The sequence below is a fragment of the Nansenia antarctica genome, assembly GCF_963989245.1.
Source record: "Nansenia antarctica genome assembly, chromosome: 6".
NCBI lineage: Eukaryota > Metazoa > Chordata > Actinopteri > Argentiniformes > Microstomatidae > Nansenia > Nansenia antarctica.
Window position 1 is genome coordinate 43,644,218 of NC_137676.1, and position 15,243 is coordinate 43,659,460.

The 15,243-nt window shown below is 42.3% G+C and overlaps 1 protein-coding gene across 1 annotated transcript; it reads left to right on the plus strand.

Moving 5' to 3' along the window:
• Positions 1-482: 482 nt before the first annotated feature.
• On the plus strand, positions 483-12,907 carry LOC308159756 (serine/threonine-protein kinase 35-like; the record flags this gene model as incomplete). Its single annotated transcript, XM_080533571.1, has 3 exons — positions 483-1,005; positions 3,182-3,970; positions 12,529-12,907. The coding sequence occupies 2 exons, from the start codon at positions 483-485 to the stop codon at positions 3,919-3,921; spliced, it is 1,263 nt and encodes a 420-aa protein (XP_080389697.1). The 3' UTR covers positions 3,922-3,970; positions 12,529-12,907.
• Positions 12,908-15,243: the final 2,336 nt, after the last annotated feature.

The following is a 15,243-nucleotide window of genomic DNA, read 5'->3' on the forward strand; positions in this document are numbered from 1 at the left end:
GTGACCGGAGTCTCTCCCTCATTTGAATTTCAATCGGGCTGTACTAACTTTAATGTACGTTAACTCACAGAAGATAACCTACGTTAACTCACAGAAGATAACCTATAGATAACCTATTTTCCTAGATTGTGTGATTTATTGCAATCTATGTATTATTTCAGTCTTATATCCTAATATCCTCGCTAACCCTCTACCTGCGTGTTCGTGCAGATGGATCAGTCGGGGCAACAAGCCACGCCCTCCAGCCTCTCTCTGTACTTTGGAGGCTGGTACATTTTGTTTACGAATCAAATTTATTTCAAAGAGCTGTACATGAGAGGGGTGTGACATATTTACAGTAGCACGTTTGGAAATAGCTGAGTGACTGACGTTTAAACCCATAACAATTAAACGTCAGTGATTCAAACGTCAGTAGCTTGAAGTTAAGTAATGAAAGATACAAATCTTTCTCCTAAATACTTATTTACAACTAAGAAGAAGTCATGGATATTTGCAATGGGAAGCGGCGAAAAGCAAGAAGTGTGCGGGCCTGCAGGAGGTTTGAAGCGCAAAACGCCAATGTGAAAATGAAACGGGAGGTGGGGAAAGTCCTGAGGCCACTGACGGTGGGGAACAACAACAACGAGGACATCGATGTCCCCATGGAGGAGGACTATTTCTCTATTAACTTTTTAAAGAACGAAGACCTGGAGCATGCTTTGGTTATGGCACCGCGCTACAGTTTGTTGCGGGAGGTGGGAAGGGGCAGCTATGGGGTGGTATACGAGGCGATTGCTCGAAGGACTGGGGCAAGAGTGGCAGTGAAGAAACTCCAGTGCGACGCACCTGAAAATGTCGAACTGGCTCTGGCCGAGTTCTGGGCTTTGGCCAGCCTGGAGAAGAAGCACGAGAACGTGGTCCAGCTGGAGGAATGTGTGCTACAGAGGAATGGCATGGCCCAGAAAATGAGTCATGGCAACAAAAGGTCCAAACAGTACCTGCGGTTGGTGGAGACTTCACTGAAAGGTAGCTTGGTCACAATGTATAACCACATTAACACCCAGACTGAAATGATTTTTTTGTATCACATTCGCAGTGTAAATTGTCAACCCTGGGAAGCAAATAGGGTTGATACAATGTAGCACAAGTCGAGAGGGTTTGTGATCATTCGCAAGGCAGTCCATTCAAAACAATGGTCCCCTTAGCAATCTAGCTGCTAGCTCAATGTGTCATTGTTTGGCCAATCTTAAATATAAGGAAAATACAACTTTTTTACTCGTGTTTTTGTTTATGTGTACCATTCGCACTACTTGTTATTACGGTTATGAAAGGCACACACCGATTAGCAGTTTTTTTTTTTTTTTTTTACAATCAGTAATCAATAGTTATTGAGTTATTGATTGTTCTGATCAATTACAGGTTGCTCTGTGTTACAACTCTTCTACTATTCTTTTCAGGAGCAATGTTATGCAATGTATAATGTCTGCCCTATAGATGAACTGCATTCGTGCTTCATAGGCACAGAGAGCTCGCGAGAGAACACAGTGTTCTAGTTGGTCACCAGTTAACCCCTTCCTTGTAGGGAACACATTTCCATACGGTACAGTTGGGCATAATAGATATATCATGATAGATATTCTAGTATTACAATGTATATTGCACACATTTGACAAAAAAAACGTTTTTGTAATCAATCCAGTTGAGCCAAACAAATTATGAATTAGGCCTATGCACAATATTGCTCATTACTAAATGGCAGAGTGGTTTTGTTTTGATACATTGATTACATTGATTGGTACTATATGCTATAAGGTGATATGCATTTGAATCTCCAAGCTTATTGTTCGAAGCATTGAGCCCAAGTACTGCATTTGCTGGCCTTAGTTTGTTATGTAAGTGTCACCATTGTAGATATAGGCTTGTCAACAAACGAAATATTAATCTTTCTGGCAATCGTTTGAAAAAGCAAATGACTTCTCTATGCAATCTAATGATCAATTTGAAAGTATGTTTCATATAATGTATCTATTTTATTTGTTCAGGTTAACCCAATTTCTGCACTGCTCAGAAAGCACAATGGTCTGAAGCCTAGGGAACTCATAGACTAATGCTTGTTGAATGTAATGTTTTCAGGAGTTAGAAACATGAATCTGCAAAGTAGGCCTAAACATATCTTGATTCTGAAAAGCTTTTGATAACATATAATCTAAGACCTTACCAAACAAGTGGCTGACATACAGGTAGTGCTTGCTTAGTACAATTGCCCCTATCAAAACTTCTGTTCCTTGTCACTGTTGATCCTGTTTATATGCTCGGGATCATCTCTGACATTGTTAAAGCACAGGGTCAACTCCTTATGTTGTGGACTAGACTAGAGAGAGACTCAAGACCTCAAGAGACTTGGCCCTTGTCTGTTGTCTAGAGGGGATTTCTCCTTTTAGTCCACATTAGTTCACTTCAGCCTCCCCACCTAAAATCTGCTGACTAAAACCAAGCAGGCATTGTGGGACATAGACAGATTACCTGTGTTTGTATTGCACTGTGCCCTTTGGACACAGTCCCAGATGTACCCCAGCCAAGATCACAGCATCAGCCAGTGTTTGCAGCCCTATCTTGATGTATTCATCACCATTTGTTTCATGTCGATGTATTCATCACCATTTGTTTCATGTCGATGTATTCATCACCATTAGTTTCATGTCTATCAAGAAAGAAAAAAACTGTTATGGCTGGCTAGATACTATATGCTATATGCCAGCAGTGCTATGTGTTTCTCGAGTGCTCTGTCAAAATCTGGACTGAATTAGCAAGACAACAGTGTTTGTTTTGGTTTGATTGCAAATATTGTGTGAAATGTTAAATATAACCTTTAATATAACTTTGAAGCTTCATAAAAACCTCCTAATGGTTGTTATGAGTATGTTCATTTGCTAGCAGTCAGGGAATGAGATTCTAAAATGGAATGTCCGGCACTAAGTTTGTATACAAACATGTGGTTACTAGCCAGGTGTGTACTGGAGTGGACTGACAGATTTTCACCTCTCTGTCTCTGATCTAAGAATCACCCAAAGGCAGTGCTTTCGTGAGTGGTGATTGAGACCACTGCAATGTCACTGAGCCACAATTAATAGGCCCATTATGGGCCTCAGACAACTTTTTTGGTTTTGTCAACCCTTTAATGCTGTGGTGTCTCCCTCCCCAGGTGAGCGGATCCTGGGCTGCCCCGAGGAGCCCTGCTACCTGTGGTTTGTCATGGAGTTCTGCGAGGGCGGGGACCTCAACCAGTACATCCTGTCCCGGCGGCCTGACCCGCGCACCAACAAGAGCTTCATGCGGCAACTGACCAGTGCCGTGGCCTTCCTGCACAAGAACAACATCGTACATCGCGACCTCAAGCCTGACAACATTCTCATCTCCCAGAAGTCTGGCTCGCCTGTGCTCAAGGTGGCCGACTTTGGCCTCAGCAAAGTGTGCGCGGGTCTGAGCGGTGCTGGTGGCAAAGATGGCGAGGAGTGTGCGGGTGGTGGGGGTGGCAACAACAAGAACGTTGTCAATGTAAACAAGTTCTGGCTGTCATCGGCCTGCGGCTCGGACTTCTACATGGCACCAGAGGTGTGGGAGGGCCATTACACGGCCAAGGCGGACATCTTCGCCCTGGGCATCATCATCTGGGCCATGATTGAGAGGATCACCTTCATTGACGCCGAGTCCAAGCGTGAGCTGCTGGGCACCTATGTTCGGCAGGGCACAGAGATCGTGCCGGTGGGTGAGGCACTACTGGAGAACCCTAAAATGGTGCTCCATATCCCACAAAAGACACGCAGCTCCATGTCGGATGGGGTGAAGAAGCTCCTGCAGGACATGCTTGCGGTCAACCCCCAGGACCGGCCCGACGCCTTCCAGCTGGAGGTGCGGGTGGACCAAGTCACTTGTTCTGTATGACCCCTTACCTTTTTCAACTAGGCCAGTCTGAGATGGAATTGTTTACCAGGTATGTAATCTCCCCTTACACACTTACATGCTCACCTGCTTACTCACTCATACTGTATATCATCATCGGAAAAAATATTGTTGTTATCTCAGTGCAACAATGTAGCACAAACTCAAGTAAAACAAATTAAATCAGCTTTTATTATAGATTTTCCTCAGCTCAGAAGCCTCAGGGCTGAGTAGGTGTGAATCCTTGGAGGTTGATTGACAGCTCATCTAACCAATCAATGTTCGACCTGGTTGCTGCTCAGTACCATTCAACAATATCCCATTTTATTGTATGTAGTAGCAGTAAGGCAGTAGGGTAAATATACACAATAGATACACTACTTGATATTGACAGGTGAAAAGTGTATCATATTTAAAAAGAGTCACCTGGGTAAAAATTTGAAGGGATTTACAGCTCTTATTTAGAGATGCTCCGATCAGGGTTTTTGGTGCCAATCAGTGATCTGCCGATCCGATATCACCGATCACCGATCACAGCGTCGAAAATGGCAATTGAAGCATTCTATTTATTGTGTAGCATTATTTATGTTTTAAATTATTCTTAACACCATTGACATTGTATATTAAGTATTTAAATGAAATTAGGAGATGAGAAAGTATCATGAATTGACGACCATCTGTTTTATTGAATTCACAACCACCTGTAGCTTACTTCAGGAAAAACAAATAAAATGTGAAAATAAAAATCATAATAAATAAAATGTACACTGTCACATCAAATGTGCAACATTCCACTCGAATGAGAGGAACTAGGGGCTCTTAGAGAACTTGGAGCTTATACTGTAACTGTAGCTTTCCTGAGGAACAATAAACATACCCAAACTAAACTGCAACATAAACAGGCTATAGCCAAATATAAAATACTGTTTCAAGTCAGTCAGTTTCAAGTCATATTTAGGAGGAGATAAGACAGCAAGTCAGCAATAATCAATAAAACAAAAAAACAAAACATTGCACCTAAGGAGATTTCAGACTCAAACCTTACTTCTGATTAAGCAGCATCACTGGCAGATTAGCCTTGAGAAATACAAGCATCTCAGCGTTTTTGGCACTCAGCCTGTTCCTCTTATCATCTAAAATATGTCCTGCTGCTGAAAAGTCGCTCGCTATCTACACTTGTGCAAGGTGCACAGAGGAAGACCTAAAACTCACGCGCTAATAGTTGTTGTTGCTATGGGCCAAGTGACTTCCTGCTCGCGGGGTCACATGACGTCGGTGAACACTACCTACACTACGCTCGTGAAGTCGCGCTGGAACTCTGACCAGCACTCGTGGAACGCCTCTCGTCCAATCAAAGCACTCGGTCCCTTTATGACGTCGAGCCCAGTGTGCGCTTCGGCGCTCTCTGAGCGAATCGACGAACGCAGCAAATGCCGTATGATATTCGTGGTATTGAAAGACCTTGCGTGCGTTCCTCCGCAAGGTATTTCTTTTGAGCAGACATTACAAACGGCATATTTGTTGTCTCTTTCCGACACTGTGTAATATTTCCAGACTGGCGACGCCATTTTGTAAACTGATCGGTCATGTTTGATCGGCCGTTTTGAGAACTCCGATCAAAACCGATCAAGGCCATATCGGCCGATACCGATCGGCACCGATCAGATCGGAGCATCACTACTCTTATTAATACCTAGGCCTACTTTCAACAGTGAAAGCTATTCTCCTTGTCAGATTGGTTTTAATCTGAGGCAAAGCGTTCTTGTCAGTAGAGGCTTTCGCGCACACAACCACACTCTGGACAGGACAGAAAAGAAGAGGGGGACTGGGAGATAATTGTCTGTCTGTCAGTCAGTCTGGATATAAGCATGTTATGAACGCCAGAGATCCTTAACGCTGTGTTTTGACTCTGCTTATTCAGCCCCCTAAAAATCCACTTTCTTTGTCTCTCTCTGGCTTTAATCAAAAGCATGCTACTCGCCCTGAGGGCCAAAGTGTACTCTGTGTGGTTGCCAGTGCCAGTCCAAAAGCTTCCCTCCCTCTGGCCCACATATTTGCGTTCTTTCACAGTACTCCACAGATCATCCCTGAGGGGCCTTTAGCACTTTGTGTGCTGTAGAGGAACAGATCAGCTGAGCTCGTCACCTTTCACAAGCAAAAGCTGTGCGAGCATAAACAAACTGTAAGGAAACCCTGTTCTGTGGCACACGCCCTGTGCTTACCTGTCAGGTACACTCCGATCACAATACTCCACTCCTTTTCACTCTGCCAATACCACAAGTTGTTGGCTTGACCTCAATGCCCTGCAGCCTGCACCTGGTCTGCTAATCCTGTTCTGTTGATTCTGTTGAACATGACAGACAGTACAGTGGGAATTTGTGGCAGGGCTGATTAATGCTAATTTAGCTTAGTAGCCACATGGACAGAGCCATGTCACTCTCAGGCTCCTCAGCTTGTTGTTCAGAAGGAGGGATAGACACCCTATCTCTAAGTGGGCAACTCCCAGTGACTGTATAGGCACCCTCATTGAACAAACTGATGCTATCTGACTGAGCCCCTGGCTCTATTCTTACAAAAGCCTGGGTTGAGTTGACTCAGACTTACCGATACCATTGCGATTTCAAGCACACAGCTCTGCGAAAGGGGGCATATCCTTGTAAAAATCATTTCTGAAGGAAATAATTGGCATTCCATCGTGACACTTTAGTGTCCCAATCCTAATCCCTCATAGAGGAGATTTAGGACTGACCTGAAAACCATTCAATCTGTTGTTCTGGATTTGAGCATCAGTTTGGTCCATGTTTGGGACTGGTGGGGAAAGCACTCTAACCAACCATTCTATGGACTGGCATTCCCCCCCACCGCCACCAAACCCCCTCCTTCTCCTGGACATGCCTGATGGGCCCCAGCTGTCCAGTGAGCTCTAAGTGCCTGTGAAGGCACCGTTGCGTCAACCGGTGCAAAGTAGCCTCATTCTCTTCAGCAGGATGCTGGGATAGTTGTTATGTAACCAACCCTTCACCCCGCCCCGCCCTATCCAAAAGGAGAATCCATCATCTGTCAGAGCGGGGGATTAGTGCTTGTGAACACTGAAAGTGGGAGGGGGAAGGGGGGGGGAGGTTACAGTGGGGACACTGGGTACTTTTGAAATCCTTTCAGCACTCTCAAATTAGTGGGCAGCAGATTATCAACTGAACTGAAAGTGAGATCATCACTACGGCGTGAACTTGGTCCTCCCTTGCTGTTGTTGTCCACTCTCAGAGCCGGCCACCTTCAGGGTTAGGGTCACTGCCCCACCTGCAACTTGACAGCAGAACAGGCACATAGGCAGGGGTGCACATAACTTTTTGGGGCCAGTGCTCAGAGGAGCACCTAGGGATGCTGCTTGGTGCTCCCCGAGCTCGCGAGTCACGACCCGTCCCACAGGATGGATGAAAAAGGGCTATATGGATAACTTATATTAGCAAAATGACATTTATTCATAAATAACGATGAACGAACAAATGATTGTGTGCAAAACAAAATAAACAAATGCAAAATCAAATGACTGCTCTTTAAGCATGAAAGTCTGTCAGACTCCTTTAAACACAATGAAATCAACTGACATCTCTTTAAGCACTAACTGAATGTCTGTTCTTAAAACACACTGAAATAAACGGACATCTCTTTAAGCACTGCTCTGTTCTGTAAACACTGAAATCAACTTTTCAACAAAAAGTTACAGCCTAAGCATTTATTTATGCTACAAGCTTAATCATCATCATCACTGCTCTCTTGACTGCTGTAAGTTATCACTGTCCTCAATTTCAACCATGGTAGAGGATGTTGTAGGCTATCACTTTAAAAAGCTCATTATTTTGATTGTGCAACAATGTCATTTTTTTTCTTTTTTCTAATAGACTTCCCAACCATAATTAAATTCCCTGGGTCAGGGGTCGAGGTGCGATAATGAAGCTGTAAAACAAACGTCTGAACGTTTGAAAGCTTCAGAGAAAAGAAACGTGAAGTCCCTTGGTGTTGTTTTTCCTTTTAGCGACGAGTCGTTCGGGACTGAATTTTCACGTGTCGGCGAGATAACCGTGCAATACGCGATACGCGGAATGAAAGTACGAGTTACGATACTTTCCGAATGTTTTCGTGAGGGGAGTCGCCGTGGTCGTCGTCGGTCGACTGTTGTGATGGATTACTCGTCGGGCCTTCGGCTGAGGGGACGGCAAATAGTTACTTACTTAGTGGGGCTTGCTTCTTGGACCCAGCTGTTGGTGCGCAAAAGCGCCTTCATGCGGCTGATCTGCCGCGCAGCATGCATTTTGGCGACGCATGCGCACTGGCGCACCAGTTATGTGCACCCCTGCACATAGGCCTAGATAAATAGTCATAGATAGTCAGCTGCCTATCCGATACACTGGGTTGAGCCTCGCAACCCCCTCCCACCCCCCACTCCCTGTTTGCCACCCATTCCAACCCCCCCTCTCTCTCTCTCCGCCCCTCCCTCCCTCCCTCCCTCTCCCCCCTCCCTCCCTCTCCCCCTCCCTCCCCTCTCTAACTGGCAGACAATGCGGCTGCTGCTCCTTTGCTGCGAGGGCTTACTGAAGCTCACGTTTAGAACATTTTGTCCTCTGCCTGCCTGCCAGCCTGGCTGCCTGTCTGCCTCTGTGCATCCTGATTAACCAGGCCAATGCGCTTTAGCTCTTGCCCCCCCCACCCCATCAGATTATACTTTTGTCCTAAGCAATTATTATTATATATTTTTCTTTTTTAAAGAATGTGATCAGGATTTTTCTATCTAATGAATGTGTCATACTATCCCCAAGAGTGCAGAACATTGACCATGAGGTCTTTTTCACATTCGCAAGCAGTGAACTCCCAACCTTGTTCTATAGAGAAAGAGTCAACTCTGGTACACATTTTAGAGAGAGCCCATTAGGTGAACAGAACATATGTTAAAACGTGCTCTTTCTCTTTACCACGAGTCCCTGTGGAAATGCAGTTGTTTGGACGGCGGTTTGGATGTATGCCTAGAGTACAGTATGTACTGTTCTGTGTTCTGTAGGCGTGGCTTCAAGTATGTATAGAGGCTTATTATCAGCAGACTGGTTAGGGAGTGGGGTGAGGTGGTTTGGGGATGGGTACAGGGGGTGGGGGGTTTTAGTCAGCGAAAGCTAAACAAACACAATATTACAGAGGGACTCTGTCAGCAGGGGGGCACCTTTTTTTATAAGATTTTTTTTTGGGGGGTTCTGTTATGTAACAGTGCCGTTTTTAAATGTGCAGAGCTTTATTGGGGGCTGTAAAACATTATCCTTCAGCTGAGAAGGTAATTAAAGGATTTTTAGAGGACCATCTCTATACAGTTCCATCAACAGCATTGAGCAATAAATACTGAATTAGAACAACAAAAAACTCTGTTAGTCCACAGTAGCAGAGATTACTAGTCTAATACACAATTGCCATTTAGCTTTTTTTCCATTATTTAATTTTTGGCATACATCCAAAGTTTACATTGAAATAGCATGTCTTGGATTCTTCTTTATTGCCCAGTTCTGGGACGCGAAGCATTGTAACCCCCCACTGTGTGCTGTAATAACTGGGAACCTCAGCCTTTCCACTCCCCTGCCCCCATTGAGAGGAGCATGCTCCTAAAAAACATATTTTAAAAAACACCAAAGCACGTTTAATATGTTCAGGTTAGCCTAACTTAAATAGCTTGAAAGCATTTAACGCTATAAGCATTTTTAAAGTTGGATTATTTAACATGAAATAAACATAAACATAAACAATGACCCATGTGTTTTTTATGGCGAACTTTAAAATGCTACTGTTTTTTTGTGTTTTAAGCTAGACACTCCAAACCAACTTGTTATGGCTAACCTTACCTTATTGGCATGGATGCAGCTTTTTGATAACATTTAGCATTTTTAAGATTTAAGTTTATTAGCATTAGCATTTTAAACCTTTACGTTTATTATTAGTCTCTAGGTGGCTCTAGAGGCTCCAAAAAGGTACTGACTTTCAAACGTTGTAGCGTATCTACTTGACTGTAATGGATCTGCAGTTATAACCTTCACCTGCTCAGTTTATTTGTCCTTCTTGTCAGCAACACTTATGCTTTAAGGCTAGTTTACCAGACCCAGATTAAGACTTGTCCTGGATAAAATATCATGTTCAATTTAGAATCTACATTGAAAATGTTTACTTTAAGAAAAGTTTCTGTGTCTGAAAAACTACCCCTATTTTACTGTTTCTTTAAGCATGGTTTGATCCTCAGTGCAAGGTAAAATGGGGCCTTTTAAACTCTAAATTATGTATGACAGAGGGGTGATCAGCTGCTGTTGCGAACAGCGGAGTTGAGGGCTTGCCTTTTAGAGAGGTTTCTTCCACCAGCATACACTACTCTCAGTTTTTCGATGATGCTGCAGTCCCTTCATTATGATTTCAATGCCTGTCCCAATTATCTATCCCAGAATCCCTGAGCCCCCCTGCGGATCTAAAATCACTTCAAGATGTGTGGATTACGTTTGGCATTGCAGCATGTTTGTTGTTTTTCTCTGTTGCACTTTTTGTTACCTAACTCCCTAATGGTTTTGAGTGGTGCGGTGTACAGAGCTAGATATAACCGGTTTTTGGGTGAACACCAGACTCCTCTACTGGTTTTAATTGCTGTGCTTCTAGACTCCTCTCTCTCCCTCTCCCTCCCTATCTCTCCCTCTCCTTCTCCCTCTCCCTGTTTGTGTCCAATGACGCCTTGTTGTCATGTAATTACAGAACTCGTCTAGCAGGGGTGGGAGGACAGAGCTTTTCAGCCCTTTCAAATGCTGAGAGAAATTATTCCAGTTAGTTGACTGTAAGAGGATGGTGAGAGCTGAAGAGGATCATAATGATAGTCACAGTTTTATTAGAAAGTGTCTCCTTTGACTTTGCACATAATGATGTGGTGTAAACTCTAGCAGTAGACCTGTTGCATCTGTGTCTGTTATTTGACAGTCCAATTGAGAGGCATAAAGCTACATTTACAACATTGGTTTGGTTAGACCAACCACAAAACCTTCTGCTCATTAGAGAAAATATTATTTTCCTAACAACCCCCCCCTCCCCCTCCCCGAAGATACCAGTCTCTACTGGTTTTTTAACAAGGTAGCCCTTCTAGAGAAGTTATGCAACATATGAAGACGTACAACGAGGCTCAGTTCCTCCAAGCCCCTCTTTGGTTGATTTAACCTTTGCCTTGGTCCCGTCCCTGCTGGCGTTATGGAGGGTCCTTCACCCTCTTTTCCCAGACAAACAACTGCAACAACAACCACAGCAACAATAGGTTATCTATTCTGTGCTTAATTTAAAACATAAAACATAAAACATCCCATCTAATGTTTGGTGTTTTAAATCAGCTCTCTGCTTTTTAACGGGCCACCTGAAGTGGTACAATTGTTCAAGAGTTGTGCTAGAGAAGCAGGGTAGAATGTTTACATACAGTATTCCCAATCGCCAAAGTCCCACGTACAGTACAGTGTTCCATTATTGTGTGTAGTCTGGTATGGAAGGTATGCCAGCAGCAGAATGAGGGTTGTGTTACAGTGTGTGTGAATCATGGTAGCCTCACTCAACATGCCTGCATATGATAGGGATTTGGAGGTGAAGGGAAGTCAACCACCAGAAGCCAGGCCATTGATCCTACCCTGGGCTGGAGGAGTAATCAATAAGAGTTGCAATTTAGCCTGTCAGCTGTAGGGTAGTTACAGCCACATTTCTCAGTGTTGATATTGGCACTAAGGAAACAGACCCTCATGCTTGAGGAACCACAGTTGCTGCAGTTACATAAGGGGGAAATTGGTGTCGGGTTTGCACAATCCCAGTATAGAACACCATCAAGAGACAATAGTTTGGTGAATTTTCATTTTAGTGAATTTATTCTCCTGGCGCAAAATATGACTAGGCGGGGGTCCTATTTCTGTTGTTGTTATTTCTTCTAGTGACTGTCTTCCTGACACTCAATATTTTTTTGTGTTTTCTATGTCAAGAGATTTCTCCTGTATGCATGGCAATCCAACTGACCCATTTGTGCTCATACCACATGCTATGGGGTTATGCAACCCTTTAAAAAAAACTTCAGTGTGCTGACCTGGTTTTAAAACCACTTGGCTATTAATAGTGTGCATCATTGAGATTACATTTTAAATTGAAGGATCAGAGGTTCCTCATATGAGGTGTAATGTTTATGTTTGTTTGTTAATGTTTACAGTGGTTACATTATGGAATGATTTCTAATGTTGTTAGGCTTATATCATGACAAAGACATAAGTCACCATCAACCAATCCGTGTCTTCAGTATGCTCATTCATGTTACAATGCTAGCTTGGCTCAGGGTACTGTTTCAAGATGGTTAAATGCTCTGGTTTTACTTTAGATGGTTTATCCATAGAAGTATCATGTGATTTTTATTTATTTATTTATTTAACTTTATTTCCTCCTTGCATGCATGGCTTAATGGCCTTATATAATGCTACAACTCTATTCAAATGCTCCTTACACAAATAGCACTGCTCAAAGAAATCTGGTCTATTTCATATTTTCTGACATTCAACCATCTTCTCCACTCTCTCCTTCTCTATGCAGATTTGTTTACTCAATGAATGTGGAATCCCAAGTCTGCACAGAAATGGAAAAAGTTACTCCAGGGATCTGAACTGTGAAAAACCTCCACAATCGCTCCCAAATGTGAAGAGAATACTCCGGAGAGTATGCGACCAGCGCTTCCAAAATCAGGACTCCACAAACAGGAATGCTATGCAAATCAATTCATAAGGGAAGTCGGGTCCCCAACCCCACCATTTTGTATTTGGATGTTGTCACCAAAAAGCAAGACAACACATTCACCATTAGTCAGATATGCTAGTGTCACATGGCATTCACTTTTAAAGTGTAGATTTCCCCAATGAGTAAATGATGATAAACTGTTTTTTCTCTTGGTTTTTTTTCATTGGTCCCTAAAATTGACCCGTTCTTCCTCCTCCTATGTTGACATGTGTTGCAATGCTGGATGGGGCCACATATTATGTAAGGATGATATGTCATATAGGAGAGGCTACCACATTGCACTGTGTACCCTCTAGACCAGACAGATATGAAAATAGAGAATACCTATAGAATACCTTTAAACAATAATAATCGATTAACCAATCGATGATGATGATGATAAAGGTCCTTGTATACTGTGAATGTGTAATGTGAATATGAAGGGTACACAGCCTTCCCCCTCAATGTGGACTACCAAACAAACGGCATCAACAACCACCCCCCCCCCCCCAATTCACACCGTTGTGCCTTTTTTACCTCCATCAAATGGAGCTATAACCAATTTGATGATTTCAAAATAATTTCACGTTTTATTTGCTTTTCACATGCATTATATCATTGGCCCCTTGTTAGCAAGCCTATCAGTTCATATGTTCTGCATTTTAAGCCAAACAGTGCCCTTTCCCTATAAGAGATTACAAAATTGTTTTCGTGGGCATTACCTACTGCTTTTACCAAATTGTTTAAGTTATTTTGGACTATAATATCACACAATCAGACCAATTTTACTGTTACATCACATGTAACAAAATGTAACATTTAATTAAATGTTCCAGATAGACAAATTATATTAACTCCAATATTTGATTAACTGCTATGAAAAGAAAGTCTTACAAACATTAAATATATATGTATGTCACTTACCAGTATTGTTTTGTTGGTCCTGACATCATATTTTTAGAGGAATTAATTATTTGTTGGCTACTGTGAGAATTTAATGGTTTCAATGTGAGGTTAGTGTATGAAAGGACACTCACCAAATCTAAGTTGTATTATACATGAGGCATGAGTTAGACTGCCAGAGCCATTTAGGGAAACATGGTGAACTTTGAGTGCTTTCAATTTATTCTCTCTCATTTCTCTCTCATATTTGAATATGTTACCATGGGGTGGCTTCATAAAATTTGACATAATGTAAATAATGTTGTGGCTAATGCTATGGGATCAAAAGTACAATTGTGAAAAATATTTTGATCGTTGTGATTTAATGATTCTTAAATATCTGTTTTGAGGTAGGAAGTCTGTATTTTGGAATTGAAGCTGCCCATAGTTGCATCAAAACATGTCCTTGAGCTGAAGCCCTTCTCTTCTCTTCATTGAAGCGTTCCAAAAACGCCAGAATGTCATGTTTATGCTCTGTATAACATGTTGAGGCATCCTTGTTGGTTTCCCCTTGTGTGATTGATAAAGTTGCAGAATACAACATCATGTGCAGTAACTAAAGTGAAGACTACAAGGTGCCACATTGCTCACCACTGAGCCTGTTGTATTGTGTCACTTACCATGGTAAACAGGAGATGTGTGGGAATGGCAGTTTAATGGACCGATACACCCCAGGTATCTGATACACCCCAGGTATCTGGGCGTTACAAAACCCCCTTGGGATGGATGATTTTTTTTTTTTTTTTCAAACACTACCACCTTTAAGATGCTTTTTTCTGCTGAACCTTATTTTCTTTTTCTTTTTCTTTTTTAATGAGCCTGTAGTTATTATTTGCAAAAAGACATGTTTGGGTAAAGGTTGACAGTAACCTTGGCCATAGGTCATTACAAAAAGCTTCAATCAGCAAACACCAACATCAACCAACTAATTAATTGTTATAGTAAAACCACAGTGTATTGGGCATATTGTCCACTGTCTGAACTACTAGCATTGTTCAAAGAAGGAGAAAGAGAGCATGACATTTGATGGTGATTAAAGACTTGTATAGACATGTTACCAGGATTTGGATGAGAGAAACTGTGTGACTCATCATGGGGGAGACGACCGATTCCCTATTTATTAGTCCAGTGTAGCATCGTCCATTTTGTTTTTATTTACGTGTTAGTTTACAGCTCCTCAACGCGTTGATGAACACTTGATTCGTGTTTTGATAGTCTGGTCCTACCTCATTCTCCTAGTACCTCTTTCATTCTGACTGTTTAAATAGCTAGATTACTTTTTACAAAAAATATTTTGGTTTTTACCTCAGACTGTACCTCTTTAACCTCAACCAACCTCACTGGTTAAACTCCTCTGACTGATTTTGGTGTGGCTTTCATTGGCTATACCACTAGCTGGTTTGAATGCCGCTTGACATTTTGAATACCTTAAGCTTAGCTGAAGATAACACCTAGCTTTTTGCCTTTTTGAGTGACATATACAGATATTTACCACAGATTTACCACAGTAACACACACCTTTGAAATACCTCTGTTTTTATGTTACTCTAGAGTTAACAGCTTGTACAATAACTTTGAATTCCTTGCGAGTGT